This window comes from Anser anser (assembly GCF_964211835.1).
Source record: "Anser anser genome assembly, chromosome: 5".
Lineage (NCBI taxonomy): Eukaryota > Metazoa > Chordata > Aves > Anseriformes > Anatidae > Anser > Anser anser.
In genome coordinates, this window is record NC_139725.1 from 35948197 (window position 1) to 35965961 (window position 17765).

The window sequence follows — 17765 nt, forward strand, 5'->3', positions numbered from 1 at the left end:
CAAGGAGTTATTACATGTTCCACCCTCAGGTAATACCCAAACAATATTGTCCAAAACAACTCCCCATTAAGATTTCCAGGTATGGATAAGGGGAGTTGGGAACATTTCTGGCAATAACAGGCATCAAGAATCTCCCTTTTGTGACACACTTTAGACTGAATTCACTAATCAGCTTTGAAGACTTCAAGTATGAGGGAGCAGAAAGGAACTGAACGTCTGTGGTTAAACTGTGAATGAGAAGCAGACATACAGGACAAGTAATGGGACCAGCAGGAGGTTTTTAGCTGTGTCAGGTTACAGAAAGCTGCCTTGTTTGTCTTCAAGAATTCAGTGGTCACTAGTTCAGCTGTAGGGCATGGGGGGAGGTTAAGTCAAAGGTGATAGTAATGTCTGGCCTTTCTGCTGTAAGTTACAAAGGCAAAATATATGTTACACAATTCATCTCTGTCAAGCACACTGTGAAATCACAGATATTTTCAGCCTACTTGGGATGTGGTAGATAAATATTATCCACATTTCAGAAAACACTTTTCAAGCTACAGTTTTGACAGAATAATTTTTAGTTCATTTTATGGCAGAAGGAAATGGGGGAGGCTGATGAAGCAACTCTTATGGCAAAGTTACCAAGCTTGCTAAATTATCCTTCCAAGTTCATTTCCTTCTCTGGTGAATTGCTTTGTGGAAATGCTAGTTCAGTGGATTTATTGCACAGTTCTTTCTTTAGGCAGCCTGCCCTCCTTAAGTCTCTCCTCTGAGATGCCTGTGTTTTGTGGAGTTTTTGTAAATTCAGTTATGTCTGTGACAAACTGCAGCCTTAAATTACAAGATGTGGAAATAGACGATGACTTTCCTGGAGAGATGGTGTTGTTTTGTTGGAAGGAGGAGAGAGTAAAGTTCTACCTAGTGAAGCCAATATGCTACTAGAGATCAGAACATAGTTGCCTTACTCTGATTTTTTTTTCCCTTAGATCATGATGCCTGAGCTAGCATCTCTAAAAATCGTGGCTTATGAGGAAGGAGGGAAGTTCATTGGTCATCGTGTCATTCCCATTATTGCGGTGCACTCAGGTAAATTTTGTGGAAATCCCGTCAACTTTTGTAACCTTGAGACTTATCCATTTGAAGCTGGTGAAGAAAATATGGACATCTGCTAATTTTGTTAATTAATCTCTGGTGTAGAATATACCTGTAGGCAGTGGAGCCTTCAACTCATCCTGTTAAAGCCCTGGTTTAATGCCTTAATATATTCACAATGCCCTCCTGTAGTCAGAGACTGTCTTACTGGTGGAGTACACAGATGAGAAGGGAGAGAGATTGTGTCAGCTTACCTCTTCTGCTTTCTGTTTTCAGGCTATCACCACGTTTGTCTCCGCAGTGAAAGCAACATGCCACTCACTATGCCTTCTCTATTTGTGTACCTGGAAGTAAAGGATTATGTTCCTGACGCTTGGGCAGGTAGTATGCGTTAGTTGGGCGGGGGGGAGGACGCGTTGCTCTCATCTTCTGCTCTCAAATCTAGAAGCATTTTTCCAGCTGTGGAGGTGCTTTCCCACTGTACCCTTAATTCCTTGTCAGAGTGGGACTTGAGCACATACTATTATCCTGTCACACCCTTGCTTTTAGATGAAGAGAGGTGGCCACTTGCACTGTTACTGTGACCTGTTCCCTGTGTGGACCACGGTGCATGTACCCGATGTGCAATGTAGATGCAACTCTGTCTCTCTGGTTTGCAGTTGGTGGGCCTCTTTACCGCGTTTGCACAGTGGCATGGAGCAGTTTCCAAGTGCAGAGGTGACTGTGAGGGACTGGTAGCAACAGGGTTTTACAGAAAGGATTGCATGGGAAGCACAGGAGAGAAGTTCTTCCCTGTATGAAGAGAGGGGAGATTCTTGCTGGTACTGGAATACAGAGATCTCACTTTAAAAAGGGAATGGTCAAACAGAGATTGAGAGAGAGAAATACTGGAGGAAAACAAACCCCTGGAGGTATTAACAGGAAAACCTTTTAACAATCATGAACAAAGCCATGCAGAATTTTGATGGTATCAGCCACAAAAGTTCTTGTGAATACTTCTGTTTCAACTGCAGGCATCTTGTGTTTGCTCTCTCCTCTGTGTTCTTATACAGGAACATTATTCATGGGGGAAATCAAGTGAAATTGATGGTTTTAACACAGATTCATAAAAAATATCAGTTTTATACAGGATTGAACTAGGCTTGGAGCAGGGGAGGTGTGCAAGCTGGCAGTCTTAGCCGGGCTTTGGAGCTTTTGGGAGCAATACGCTTTTCTCAGCTCCTTACAGCTGTCTGTAAACATCAGTTGTGAGCCATCACAGTAGAATAGGACTGAGGTGAAGACAGTCCCCTCCCTTTGTGCTGTCAGGGAGAAACTTGTTACAAGTAGAAAATACAAAATATCCCTTCTCCACAATTTCCTAATTTAGGCCAGAAAGGGCAAGAAAAAGCGGAGTAGTGTGAGTTATTTGATAATCCAAGCAAAGACCTCCTTTTTGTTTCTAGATCTGACTATTGCTCTTTCCAACCCAATTAAGTTCTTCAGTCTGCAAGATAAGAAGTCTGTTAAACTAAAAGATGGCTCAGAGGAGGTAAGTTTTCCCAAGTTCTGTCATTGTCTAAAACATGATGTGTGAATTCATCCTGAAATAGAGGGGATTGCCAATAGGATTCCCACTAACCTGGAACAAGGCTGTCCAGGATGGGTCTATTTGTTGTTTCTAGCCAGAGGCAGGCAGCGAACTGCCCTCAGTATACTAAGTGGAAAGTGTTAGAGACAAACAGCAGTGGGAGAAGCTTCAGAGACTATTTCGTACATTGCTACAGTTTCTTTTGTCTTAGTTCTCTTAGGTTAACACCACTGCCAGTGAAGAGGGAATCTCAGTGGTGTGAAACACATTCCTGAGTCCAACAAGGGAGAAAGCATATGACAGCTTTGTGCGTCTTTGCTACAACTTTTGTTTGCTAATCTGATGGTCTCAGTTTCCATCTGCTGTGCTTTGATTTACTTCTGATCTTTGTTTTAGAGGCTTGACATGCAGAGGAACTTCCCATCTGCTGAAAGTAATGGGATACCAGACTCCACTGGGAAATTCAGCACCCTTTTTGCAAATGGACCTGCAGGTAAAGCTGTGGATGTGGGATGAGTTTACAGAAGGGAAAGCCTGTACACTCACATGGCTGGAAAGCGTGCTGGAAGGCGAAGATCCTTAGTAACAGGATCTGAACCTCTCAAGCCAAGTCACCAACTTAAGTTCTGGTGCTTGGCATTAATGGCAAAAGGTGTAGGTATGCCTTGACTGTTGTGGCAGGAGTGGGTGCAACGTGTATACTGCTTTTACTCCACAACAGAAAAGTAATCCCAGATATCCACTAAGAATACTAGGAATCAATCTGAAGGCTCAACTGGCATGAACGTCTTTTCTCTCCAAGGCAGGGCTAACTCGTTGGGCTAGTATCACTGTTTCCTGGGAGGTAACTACCTTAGGAGGGAATCGAGGAAGAAGTGGTCTGTGGCAAAGATGTAGCTTTTCATCCCAAGTGTGAAATTGGAGGTTGGACTTTAATTTTGAGCAAAGACATGAGAGTTCTGGATGTTTGTGAGAGAAAGGTTGTAAGATCTGGCTTGATTCTATCACTTAACACCTTACTGCTCTTCACCTCTTTGTTGTTCAAGGATCTTTTCCTATAGATCACTCCGTTGACTTCTGACATTTTAAGTATGTTCAGATCTCTCTGAAAACTCTACATTTTGAAACTGCACTTAAACCAGCATTCTATTATGTAATACTTGGGGAGCTGTAAAGATTGGTAATTTTATTCATCAGCTCAGATGAAGACAAGACTCATTTATAAGATTCACTACAAGTTCAGAGTAAGCAGATCCCACATCTGGCATTCTGCAAGACTGTGAATGGAGCACAGTCCTGTGTTTTGACCACTAGATCAAATGGGGACCTATTAACATAATGAGAGCAAAAGCCATATAACTCTGCTCAGCCACAAGTTAAAAAAATTATGGATTTGCCTGACCAGAAGTCAAGAGACAAAGTCTCTTTCATTTATTACTACTATAAAAAGCATTTACTACTCTGTTCAAATAAGGAGTAGCAGAGAAAGATCTCACATTGTTTGTTCCTCTCATACTGGTACCTTCTTGGCCTTGCAAAACAAACCAACAAACATTAAAGATGTGTTGGTGAAAGTGCCAGAAGGAAAATTCCTTTAATATGCTTCTAATCCAAACTGACTGATAGAGTAATTTCAAGTTAGGTAAGAGCATGTTCTCTACTATGCACTTAGATTAACTCGTTCCGTTCTGATCTATTGTGTAGTAATTGACAGCTAATCAGTGTTTCTTCCATATTAGCCGTATTAATGTAGTTAGTGTCCTTTCAAATATGTTGGCATTGAAACAATCTATTTTCTCAAATTTCGTTATAGTCTCAAATATCCTCCTCAACTTATCAAAGCAAGTTAACACATTCCAAATCATCGCTAGCAATATTCAGTTATTAAAGACCAAATGTCCTTTTTTCTCCATCAAAGCCAAGAATCCTGTTCCTTTTCTGCTGTGCCTGTTAACAACGTTCCCAAGCACTTCAGCATCTCAGCAGCTTAATTAATTCTTTCCTGTTCACATCAGCAACCTTTGTGTGGCTCATGTTCTTGATGAGCTCTCCACTGTCCTTTTTCAACCCAAAGGTTCAAGATAGAACATAAACAGGAACCTCTTGTGATTTCAGGAGCAGTGGCTTTGGCCAAGGATGAAAATGTGATAGAAGTGACACAGATTACAGGTAACTCCCTTTATGCTGTTCCTATGGGCTGAGGCCTTGCCAGTCATCTTGCATTCCCTTGCTGCCCAATTTCCAACTGGGATAGAATTGAAACCTGTTTGCAAATTAATAAAGGCCTGACCCAGCCCTGCTGGATGTAGCCAGCATAAAGGACAAACTACTTGAATCCCTTGGGCTCGGAACCCCCTTCCCCTGCCTACAGCACCATTTACCCAGTTTGACAACTGCTCTGGTGCGTGACAAGCTCTCAGGCTGGGACTGAGCTCACAGCAGGTCTCAAGGAGAAAAGAAGCTTGAGAGTTGCCATGGTCCATGCCTTATGCCCGCTCAGCCACTGCTGTAAGCACAGATTAGTGAGAAGAGCTTTGGACTGCTCAAGCATTAGCCTTCTGGGGCCACAGGCTGCAGCAACACTGCTGCACTTCAACTTCATAGCAAGGTAGGAGGCTTAGAGCTATCGCACAAGTTCTGCTCTGGCCAGATTTGATGGGTCCATTACCTTGACTAAACCAGACATGTAATAAGGTATTGTTCAGCTGGTTTTTTGTTTGGTTGGTTTTTGTCTCAATGCAGTATGGTACAAATCGATACAAAACACTAATAACCAGTGTGCCTAATTACGCTACAAAGTTGAACTGAAGGCACAAGAATAAACCTGTTGCCCTCAGGACATGTTGCCAAATAACTGCTATATGCAGCACGGGTTTTTTTTGGTTGATTTTTGGTTTTGATTTTTTTTTTTTGGTTGGTTGGTTGGTTGTTTCTATGTTCTTCATAAACAAAAATGCTCCACGAGACAGAACTATGATTACATTAAATATGTACTCTGGCAAGAGGCATCACATAATATGGAAGTGTAGTGGGCTCTGGTTTGAAAGTCTAGACTTGTTGACCAAGAGACTTGCATTTAAGCTGCACACTTGAGTTTCCTCAATACAAGTCTTTTATAAGAAGTTGACCCTGTGCAGCATTGCGCTGCAGACACGCCCACGAGTTCTGTTAATTTTTGCACGTTCCACGCCAAAAAACAGTTACTTCCCCTGAGAAGATAACTCCTTGTGGCTTTTCTGCCACAGATAACTGCATCTTAGTGACTTGCTGCTGTCAGATAACAAAGTTCTCCAACAGTTCACAGGCACCTTTCCTCCTCATATTTTCACCTACCTAAAAAGGCCTTTCACTCATTCCTGACAACTAAGGGAATGCCAGCTCTTAGAACTGGAGGGAATGAAAGCTCCTGTCATTGTAACTTGGCTTTGCAAAAATAAAAAAAAAAATAAAAAAAAAGTAATTAAATAACAAAGCTTTTCACTTGCAATTAGAACTGCCAGCTAGCTTAACAGTTGGGCTGTGCTTGGGATGCTTAGAATTGTGGAAAAGGATCCAAGTCCTGAGATAGACCTAATGGCACGTTACCACTATTGTGTTCTTCTGGCCAAAATACCAAAAGTCAGCAATTCTTCTGGCTGTCCCCAAGCCAGACATCCACCAGATGGGGAACTGAGCTGTATGTAAAGCTTAAAAGAGAGAGGAAAAGCTGAATGAAGGCAGTGCTGAAAAAACCTGTCTGACCCCAAAAGACATCACAGCAGGGTGAGAAATAGTGTGTGAGAGAAAACGGCCTCTATTTTTGTATTTTAGAGCCTCAGACAGCCAGCCTCGCAGAACTGCAGCAGATGAAGCTCTTTCTGAAGCTGCTGAAGAAACAGGAGAAGGAGCTAAAGGAGCTGGAACGGAAAGGAAGTAAACGGAGGGAAGAGCTGCTGCAGAAATACTCTGTCCTCTTTTCAGAGCCTATCTACCATGGAGGCAAGAAAAGGGCAATACACTCCAGGAAAACCCAGAAGAAGAGGTAAATACAGCAAAGGGTCTTCAGCAGGCCTATCTGGCCTCTGGGTCAAGAAAACCAAAGCAGAGAGACCCCTCAGATAAACAGGGATGAGCAGTGTGCTCCCCTTCTCTGAGGGGAGCATGGAGTGATATGGACATCCACATCTCCCTGGCTTTATTGAGGGATGGATGGGTGGGACTGTCAGGAGCATATAAGCGTCTCTAGAAGCAGTACAGCTGCTGTATCTGTTCTGCAGGAGTCTGACAACAGGTGATGTTGGTACTACATGTGCAAATCCTGTAGTAATGGCAGAAAGCATTGATAGCCGAGTTTTGGAACTGAAAGAGAGGCTGGAGATGGACCTCATCCAGCTGGGGGAAGAACACTATGATGGGATTCGAAGGAGGAAGGAGCAGCATGCCACAGAGGTAAGGACTGCGTCTGTCAACAGAAAATGTAGCCTGGGAGAACCCCTGCAAGGGCAATGTGAAAAACCAAGCTCTTCACTGAACTGTGAGCTCAGAAATGTGGCCATGGGGCAGAAAACACTCCTCATAGCAATTGTTAGGCCCATACAATGCAATTAAAAGAATGTAGACAGTGATACTTATTTGGTAGAAGCTACAACATCCAGCAGAAACATATTTAAAGGCCTGCAATTTGAAAAAAATATGAGAAGCAACTGCCCTGGTGCACATCAGGCTCTGTCTCAAACTCTTCTGATAGCTTAGCTTCGGGTTAACATAGCATTTATTGGCTTCATATGTTGCCAAGTGCCAACTGTATAGGAGCATAGGTACATCAGGTTGTACCATGCTTCTCACAGCTGCCTGCTCAATGCAGTACCATCAGAGGTAGGGTGACACATCAGAAGCCCTGCAGGTTCACCAGTGGCAAGCATCAGAGCATTACAGACAATGCTGTAGGGACAGTCATATCCACTGCTGTCACGCAACCAGAACAGCTGACACGTGGGAACAGAGCAGCCCCAACAATACATTCAGTGCTTTCTACTGGCACGCATCCATGCTAATGAATGGAAAGCCTTGCAAAGGACAGTACTCTGAGGACCACCCCCGAGCATTGACAGCAGGGCTGGATCTCATTCCTCTTGAAATTTGGAAAGTGCCTTCCAGTTTGTCTTAACTGAAGTCAAAGTAAGTGCCTACATAAGATGTTGCCAATTGGTCCTGCAGTGCACGAGTGTTTCCTATCGCCTTGGGTCCACCACCTTGAGCAAACACTTGCAAGAGACACAATGCCTGGAGACAAATTGCAGTCTACAGACAGTAATAATAAGTATGGCATATGCTACCTACCCATTGTAACGAAAGGGGGATGACTCCAGGAATCAGAGGCCTTTTCCTATTGTTATTTTGCTGAGAAATTTGCATCATGTCTTAAATTTCCCTGGTGCACTTTGGCTTGACAAGAACCTTGTAAAGCTGTACGCAATACTGGCTATCCTATACCAACCCTGAAGGGGAAAAAAAAAGTTTCTAAAAAACCTGTTTCTTTACAACTAGATTATGTAGAAATCATGCTTATCACCAGAGAAGCCAAAGGAACAAAACATCCCCGTCTCCCAACTCTGTCAAACGTTGTGAGATTTAATGATCAAGGCTACAAAAATGAAATAAAAAACTGAGTTCTCTCTACATGGCACTTAGCTCAGCAGACAGATTTTCTCCTTTCCAGCTGTCTCAGCAGTGCAGAGAAGGTTCATTGAACTGACACTGTGGCAGGAGTTTCCACAGGACAGGAGGCTCATCCTCTTGTTAGCTTCTGTTGTTTAGAAGGTAGGCTCCAATGCTATTTCCCATTTACCCACAAGTACCGTAAATCTGTTGTCGTCTCCAGCACAGAAAGATAGGAGGCTGTCCACAAAGACAACCTGGAGGTGTGTGACCTGGTTCACAGAGTATTTTTCTGAAGCCTTGGTGCAGTCAGTCCACTAGCACAGTCTAATCTTTGTGCATGTCAGAGCTCTCTGATGTGGTGCAAGGGTTTGCACAGAGCCTCGTGGATTAGCTGGCCCTTGGAATTCAGTACAGGGAGGGATAAAGCTGAATCTGGTGGTAATTAGATGTTGATGGTGCACTATGTCTCATCTTTGTTTGTTTGTTTTTGATCTTGTTTTCATTCCCCAAACAGCAAGTTACCAAGATAACGGAGTTAGCCAAAGAGAAGCAGACAGCTGAGCTGAAGGCACTGAAGGAGTCATCAGAAAGGTAAACTTAGTACTTGAATAGCAAAGTGATAACACACAGCTCTTATTTCGGGTAGCATTTTCTGTTAGATCTCAGAGCAATGTACTACAGTGAGCAAGTGAATATGGGAGAAGAGAATTATTTCTTTGGTGAGAAATTGAGGCACAGCAATGTGATGTAGGGTCTCACACAGTTACAGAGTGGCGGTGCTGGGAAGACAGCTCTTGTCTTGTGACCCCCAGCACAGTGTTCCTGCCACGAGGAACCAAATAGGTACTAGTGTTTGAGCTGCAGTAAGTAGCCTTGACTGACTAATTCAGAAAGATAGGAAGTAAGAATGCCAGTCACTGGATGTCATCTCTGTCTGCTGTAGTCAGTACATCACATAATCCCTTCCAGAGACTGACCAGCTCAGACTGAGTGGAGTTTTGGCCGCTATTTAAATAGGCTGGCAGAATCAATTCACTAATTTCTAGCCAGACATATATCCATTTGTTCTTGCAATAACACTTTCCTGAAGCTAAAGTCCTTGCTCCTTGCCATTAAATCCTCTTGCAACCTTTAGTTGCTAAGTCAGACAAAACTTCCTCTTTTGTGTCCTCGCATCAAGAAAGATTCTGTTCTCTCAGCTATTGATTATATTCAGACAGGACTAAGAAAAACAGGTTGAGTAACTAGGTAATGGTTTTCTACCAATAGGATATCATTTAGTATAGTCATATCTACAGCTGGCTGTAAGGAACTCCAGAAAGATTCAGAGATCTTGAGCAATAGGTAATAAGGTGGTAGATAAATTCAGTGTGAATAGATACAAAGTAATGTGTACAGAAAAAAAAAAACAACTGTATCTCAACTGTACACAGGGATGAGCTATTGTAACTCAGGAAAGATGATCTTCAACTGCTGTGGGCACTTCTCTGCAATCATGTGCACAGCTCTGCAGTAGCCAAAGTGGCAAACAGAATTTTAGGAATTGTATGGAAGAAAGATTGAGAGGTGTGTGGGAGAGGCAGATAGCAAAGTCAGCATAACCTCCAGATGTATTTCCATAGTGCAGTCACCTTTTCAGTATGCCATCTTAAACAAAAACCTTTGAAAGAGCAAGGAGTGACAAAGATAATCAACAGTAAGGAGTAATTTCTGCACAAAAAGAAATTAAATAGGACTCAGCTTGGAGAACAGATGATTGAGGGGGATGTGACAAATGTGTAAAATCATGAATGGTATGGAGAAGAAGAACAGGGAAGTGATTACTCACTGTTTCTCATAAGAGAAGAAATGTGGAACACCCAGTGAAGTACTCAGGGAGTACTTCCACGGAGCAAATAAATGCAGTTCCTTGCCTCTCAGGGCAAGAAGCAGTCCAAAAGTAGATCTAAACTCCAAGTATGAGAGACGTGCATGGGAGATAAATGCATAGAGATAGGAGACAGGAAACCGGTAAGGTGTAGAAGGGAAAAAATACCCTACAGCTGTTCTCTTTCTTTTGCTTCTCTTAAGCCTATCTTCTTTCCACTGTTGGAGGCAGGACTCCAGATGGATGGGCCACAATTTGATGGCCATTCTCATGTCCACCTCAGCAGATGTCCTGCTGTAATCATTTTGTACCTGGATGGCCAGGATGGAGGCACTGATTGTGTGTCAGCAGACTCTTACCTCTAACACTAACACCTTTCTCCAGCAGTCTTGTCACCTTCTCTGGCCTGTAGGTAGCATTTTTGATGGCCACATATGCCTCAGTCAGGGACAGAGATCTTGTTTGATTTATTTTTTTTTTCTTTTAAACTATCTTACTGATTGAATGCCTTCTAAGCATTTATGGTCTCTGCTGTGTGGATCACATCCCATAGCTGATGCTCCGCTCTACCTTCCTCAGGTGTTCTTTTTTAGCTCTCATATAACCGTGTAGTTCCTTCTCTCTTTTTTTTTTTTTTTTTTTTTAAATTTAGCAGTTTAAGTAGAATCATAGAAGGTAGAATCATTTAGGTTGGAAAAACCTCTAAGATCATCTAGTCCAGCTTCTAACCTAGCACTGCCAAGTCCACCATTAAACCATGTCACTAAGCACCACGTCTAAAAGTATTTTGAAGACCTCTAGGGATGGTGACTCAACTACTTCTCTGGGCAGCCTGTTCCAGTGCTTCACAACCCTTTCAGTGAAGAAATTTTTTCCTGATATCCAGTCTAAACCTCCTCTGACACAACCTCAGGCCATTTCCTCTTGTCCCATTGTTTGTTGCTTGGGAGAAGAAACCAATACCCACCTCGCTACAACCTCCCTTAAAGTAATTATAGAGTGTGATAAGGTCTTCCCTGAGCCTCCTTTTCTTCAGGCTAAATTATTCCACTCAGCCACTCCTCATAAAACTTGTTCTCTAGACACTTCACCAGCTTCATTGCCCTTCTTTGGACACGCTCTAGCACCTGCCTGTCCTCCTTGTAGTGAGGGGCACAAAACTGAACACAGTTTTCGAAACAGTGCCAAAAGTCTTACTGACGTGTAGGTAGACCACATCCACAGCCTTTCCCTCAAGTACTTTCAGTAAGTGTTCTGCTGCTCCAGAGGAATCCAAATGTAGGTATACAATGCAACCTAATTATATAATGTGTTTTCTCCTGTGCTTTTGTTCTGACTCAAAAAAAAAAAAAAAAAAGACCTCCAGGACTTAAAATATTTTTAAGTCTTATGACTTTGTCTCGCAATCACTCAACTTTGCTTTTCTGCACAGTAGGCACTCTTCAGAGAGTATGTGTGGTGGGCTAACGCTGCTCTGTCAGCCTGTGGGGTTTGTAAGCAGTCATGTCTCTCACAGCACACTTTTCTCTCCACAGTAATATTAAAGATATTAAGAAGAAGCTGGAGGCAAAGAGAGTGGACCGAATCCAAGCCATGATGCGGAATACTAGTGACAAGGCTGCTCAGGAGAGGTACTGAGGAAGATGTTACTGGTCTTTACCTATGGGGAATGCTAGCTATACTGCTTCAGGCAGGGAACAGCACTACTCCACAGTCTCTGTCACCATCAAGAAAACTTTCTAAAGCAACCAAACGGGTAGTGGCAGAGCTACAGGGGGTCAGGGAAGGTTTGCTGGCCTGCCCTCTCTCATGGCATAGCATTGTTTTCACCATTTCATTTCAGTACACAGGCATATATGTAGTGAAGCCAAACATCTGCTCCCTAGCTGCAATGATAATGTCATTCCTGCAGTCACTGCTGACAGTGGCTTCTGGAGCTTTCTCCCTAGGCTTAATTCTTTTTGTGTATGGCAGTCAGCAAGATCCATGTCACTTACTGGACTTCTGAATAGCCAGAGAGGCATAGAGCATTTCTAAAGAAATACTCCCTTCTGCAGGGATTAGGAGCTAATACAAAAATACAGGGGAAGGTCATTATGGTGGAGAAAGGGTAGCTTGGAGATGACCCTCCCCTATGGCCCCTGTGTCTTTGGCTCTGTTACATGTCTCAGTTACTTGCCAAAGTGATAACGTACCTTCCAGCCAGTTCAGCTGAATTCTAAGAGTGCTTCTAAATACTTCCTGCCTGCCTTCATGCCTTAGTGGGCACTTTCCCCCTGTAGAATCAAAACCAGGTCTTCCCAAGCCTCTGTAGAATCTGTAGTAAGTTTCAGCAGCCCTCTCAATTAAGAGGTTGTATTTGGGCATATAATGACTGCATCCTTCCTTTACAATCATTTTGTTATGAAAATAATACTCAGCTACCAGGCTTGTGTACTCGAGTACTGCTTGATATGAATCAGTTTTAATAGTTTCATGTGTTTAAGGGTATAGAAAAGAGGCTTTGCTGCCTCTTCTGCTTCCTGCTCATAGTAAGGTCATTTTGCTGTCTGTTAAATTGAAAAAAAATATGGAATTTTACATCCAATTGTTTGACTAATGTCTCTGTCAAATTCAAATGGTGTTTATTTGCCCTTTCCTAAAATTGGAGAAAGCTTGTAATGTAGGAGGACACTAAGCGAGTATACCACACCTGTCTTTCTGTGTGGGCACTAGCAGTCCTATCTTGCTGTATGGCACTTTATCAGTATTGATAAACAGGTTTTGTATCAAGATAACAGATGGATTCTAGTTTTTTTTTATACATTTCTTTTCTTTAAAGGTTGAAGAAAGAAATAAATAACTCTCATATTCAGGAAGTGGTGCAAACAATCAAACTGGTAAGTTCTGTGACAATCTGCCACAGCATGTCTGTTTTCTGCAAAGTGGGGGTGTCTCGTGTACGTCATCAGCATGTGTCACATGCAGAATGTGAGTTCTCTGAGGTATTTAAATCCCATTAAATTGCTACTGTATTGAGGACTGAACACATACTTTAGTCAACTAAAGTGCAGCTGAAGACAGTTACTACACTTATTAAGATACTGCAGGTCCTTCAGTATTTAATCAGACCTCCCACCAGGCTGCAGATACAGTGCAAACAGAGCAGTCTAGCTTCTGGCTTTCTAATTCAGGTGGTATAGTTTTTTTTGTAAGCATTACTAATTGGCAGCATGACCCCACATCTATTTAATTAATAATGTGTGAAATTTTGCAGAAGGGGAGATTGTCCTACCAATCCCCTTGTAGAGCATGGCCCTTTGTGTGTTGAGTGCATGTACACATTATGTATACTTTTGCAGTGCTTATGTAGCATTGGTGTTCAGGGTCTTGAGTACTGGACAAGTAACTCAGAGCCAGCAGAAGTTGTTCAGAATTGGGAGTGAGGGCGTTACTGTGGGCATGTGCTTTATAAGCCTGTCTTGCTGTTACAAGCATTTGTTTATGAAAACTTAAAATTCAGTGTTTTTTTTCTTTTTGTTCTCTTAAAGGTGATAGAAAAAACAGCCAGGTATCAGCGGAAACTGGAAGAGAAGCAGGCAGATAATCTGAGAGCAATCAAGGAGAAAGAAAGCCAGGTAAAGGCAATGATTCTTAGGTTCAACGCTGCTACTCCATACAGTAAATCCACACTACCCCAGGGGATCAGCGTTCCTTGTGTATTCTTTAATTACAGCTACACTCATCCTCTGCACACATACTTCAGACACCCACTCCTCAGTATGTTGAGAAAATGAATGGTTTAGAAGGTGGCTCCATAGGAGCCTCGATAGAGCTGAGGCAGAGTTGCTGCACTCATACACTGCCTCTCCCAGCAACAGCTTCCATCCAATCATACAAAACCCTAAATTTAAAATGTGATGGAACTGTATTTTTAGAAGAGGTGAGGCTCATTCCTGAGTTACTCATACTCTCAGAACACACAAACCATGTTCATGTACTTTGGAGGTTGATATGCAAAGAATGTGCAGACAAGTCATCCATCAAATTGTGATGCAAAACAGAATAATGTAAATCAACATGCAGCCTTCCTCCCCTCTTCATTTTCAGGGAAGACAACATTTGCCTGGGGGATGGAGATAAGTCATTCAATAGTGGGTTGAAACCAAAATTGCGAAGTGCTAATGTTTCATCATATTGGCCTCTCTTAGGGTACATTTTTATGCCATTCTCAGCCTGAACTCTACTTTGCTTCAGTGTTTAGAGAATGATTCAAGGTCTCTGTTTGCAGCTTCAGCAGGAGGCAGTGGCAGAGTATGAGGAGAAATTGAAAAGTCTGAATACAGAGGTGCAGGAGATGGTGAAGAACTATGCAAAAGTAGTCTTTCCTGAAGAGCCAGAGATAATGAATGAAGCAGTTCTGAGCATTCGTAAGGAAGAACAAGGCTCCACAGAGCAACTGGAAGAGAAGATCCCTGTGGCAGAGGTGTCAAGGCTTACAATAGCTATGGCTGAGCCCCCAGAAACTGAAACTGATGGTAATATTGAGGAAAGTAGATTTTGAGAGATGCTTCCATTACTCACTGTTCCACTTCAGGAATGTTTATGGACATATATAGTGAAGTTAAAGACCAGCTTGACAAATTACTCTCCCTTTCCATGCTGGGAAACTTCTGAAATTCTTCAGGGATTTACTACTTTGGTATTCTAGGTATTGAAAGCAGTCTGACGAGCTCACCTTCCAGAGCACACTTCACTGTCTTCTACAGTCTTCGCACTAATCTGATTCAGCAGTGAAGGGGCCTGTGGCTGAAGACAAGCTAGTTGTTGACACTGATGGCAATGTCTACATTAATACCTGAGTCTGGGTTCAGACAACAATTTTCAGAGCAAGTTCCCTCGTCATTCATCACAGATCTGTTCTCATCATAGCAGTCTCAGAGCTAGATTCCTTTGAACAAACTTTAACTGAAAGACATTCTACAATAGCCTACCTAACAGGCTTCAACCAGCCTATGAAATATACAGAAGTATATAATATTATATAACAATAACACCCTGTGAAATATACGTAAGTGTGGGTGTCAGGTGCTCAGCAAAAACTCTTGTCCTGTAAAGCACCATTCCTTCTGGCAACACTACCTGCTAACAGACACAGCTTCTCTTTATAGGAAGAAAGGTTGTTTTGATAGAGCTTCATGCCATCTTTTTTTTTTGTCAGCATACCACTCCCTTGCACAGCCAGTGTTGGCTTTTTAATTTTTTCTCCCCAATAGTCAGATGAGGAGATTTTTTCAGTGCAATGGTATCCATAAAACAAACAGCATTTCCTTCTGTGGCAATGTGCATTACCAGCATTCTAGCTTCCTCTTTCTTTCGTTTTAACCTCCACTTATCCCCAGGGGCTGATTCTCACTCCTAATTCTAACTTTATAACTCTGACACGTCTTCAGGCAAGTTCTTAGATCTAGATCCGGTATCTCCTGAAGACCCTGCTAGTCTTCAGCAGGCTTGTTGGACAATTATAAGGCAATAATACTATGAGAAGTCTAAGAGACTTAGCCTTAGCATTTATTCCTGCTAACACAAACACGCTTGCAGAGTTCTCACCTACAATAATTTGACATTTTTAGAGCGTCAGTGAAACTTTTTCCCATGGAGCTAATTTAGCTCCATATTACAGGCTTAGCATAACAGCACTTACCAAAATTTCTAAACCGTTTGAAAATAATTGTGTTGCTTAAAGAGCCAGCCAGTTATATTGCCCATAAGAGTACCTTGCACAGAAAGCTGAGCACAGCTCATAAAAAAATACATTGAATTATCAGAATGGTAGCAGAAAGAACAGCAAAAAACAGAAGCTTCTTTCACAGGCTGCCATCCCAGTTAATGACAACAGAGGGGCTCAGCAGTAATCTATAGAATATGTTCTTTGTTGCTGGGAAAGCCAGCCTCCTCAGATACCCATGTTCTTTGGGGCCTGGAGGGGAAGACCACACACTATTTCTGTTTGCCAGAGTACTGTTCACACCTTCCCCCAAAGCCTTAGTCACTTCCCATTTTGCTATGAATTATGCCCACCTGGGACTAACAGCAATTTCCCCCCGTTGGTGACATAACATACAAGTCTTGTTTCACAGCCTGATGCTGAAGGAAATTTGCCCAGTTGTATGACTTTAAAGGGCAAATGGTCCTCAACCTCACTCAGCCCTAGCAGACACCTCTTGCTGTCTGTCTTCACTAACATTAAATCTTCCAGCAGAACACACTGGGAGGTCCAGGTTCCCGATATCATGGCTTTGTCAGAAAAAAAAGGATAGGTTCCTCTTAGCCATCTTTACACTTCCACTTTCTAGGACAGCAAAACCTTATTTTGTGAGTGCAGAACTTACATCACTGTCCCCTGCCTCCACATGTACTTTCTCTCACCTGTTTTATGACCGTCTGCACTGAACAGCTTTGACACAGCAAGTTCTCACTCATCCAGAAGGAAGGAACTGGAAACATATGGTCCAACGCTTTTCCTAGCACCATGTAAGATAGACTTTGTTTATGGATCCTAAAAAAGCAGAAAATAACAATAATTCAGTACAAAGTAGCAACATCCTGGCCTTCCTTATATCAAGTCCTGAAATAACATTAGCCCAAGAACTGGAGTTTGGCCTGCCAACATATACATGCACCAACTCACAGGGGCTTTGCAAAATTCAGCGCTTGTATTCACTGGAGGAAGCACTGATCTGACCAAATGAAAAAAGACTCGTCTTTCTTCAGTTTTCCATTTTGTCCATAAGCAAGACAATAAAAGCGGTGGAAGATGATATGCTTGGGGATACAAAAGGAAAGGGGAACTGCCACTTTTTTATTACAACTGCTCATCCTGGCAGTCAGATAATAGAAGTCGAACCTTCCACATTTTTAAGCTTTTCAAGTGTGTGTGTGTGTGTGTGTGGAGGGGGAACCACAGAAAACAAAACACTGCTGTACATAATCCTGGACCTGCAGTTGAGCAGATTTGCAGCTACTGTATGTCTGAGCACCAGCTGCCCAGAGACCCTTGCATTGAACTGACCCTTCAATGCACTTGGCCATTCAAGCTGCCTTTTACTGTGGCAATACAGAGCTGTAGACAGTACAGCATCTTTAAACCCAGCCATAGAAGATAAACAGGTGAGAACCCTTTCTGAAAAGTTGCTTCTTCCCTCCTCTTGTTAGTGAAACTTTTGCCTTTAGTTTGAGACAACGAGCGGTGTTCCTGACTGCAGCGACAGTCTGTCTCCCGAACACGCCACTCCACAGAGTAACCTGTTAGCCTTCCTCACCCCTCAACTTGTTCTTCAGCTTTCTGTCTTTCCTGGAAAAGTGAGCTCAGTCATGGCAAACCTACAGCATGCAGTGTTTATTACATGAGACCTGTTACACCTAGAAACTGCATCGAGAAATGCATCATGAAGTGCTGCTATAAAAAAACAGCTGAAGTAGACATGAGCAATGAGATGTTCCAAACCTGGTCTGACATCCAAGACGAGACCGTATCTCCCCCGCGGCATTAACAAAATACTGGAATTGTGTATTGTAAATTTCTGACTTATTTATTTTCTATAAAAAAATAAAACATTGCATTTCTTACAAAAA

At 42.5% G+C, this 17765-nt stretch overlaps 1 protein-coding gene across 5 annotated transcripts in view; it reads left to right on the top strand.

Annotated features, from left to right (window-relative positions):
- Positions 1–17765, top strand: part of PLCB2 (phospholipase C beta 2) — a 63191-nt gene extending 45426 nt beyond the window's left edge. For 4 of the 5 annotated variants that reach the window (XM_083836855.1, XM_083836853.1, XM_083836854.1 and 1 more), the window contains exons 24-35: positions 969–1068; positions 1351–1455; positions 2520–2605; positions 3041–3137; positions 4760–4813; positions 6455–6665; positions 6901–7072; positions 8799–8875; positions 11687–11782; positions 12973–13030; positions 13682–13768; positions 14422–17765. In XM_083836855.1, the coding sequence (XP_083692981.1) occupies positions 969–1068; positions 1351–1455; positions 2520–2605; positions 3041–3137; positions 4760–4813; positions 6455–6665; positions 6901–7072; positions 8799–8875; positions 11687–11782; positions 12973–13030; positions 13682–13768; positions 14422–14694 (1416 nt within the window). In that variant the 3' untranslated portion in view covers positions 14695–17765. The remainder of the gene's footprint in view (positions 1–968; positions 1069–1350; positions 1456–2519; positions 2606–3040; positions 3138–4759; positions 4814–6454; positions 6666–6900; positions 7073–8798; positions 8876–11686; positions 11783–12972; positions 13031–13681; positions 13769–14421) is intronic. The other variant, XM_083836857.1, reaches the window with a different exon arrangement.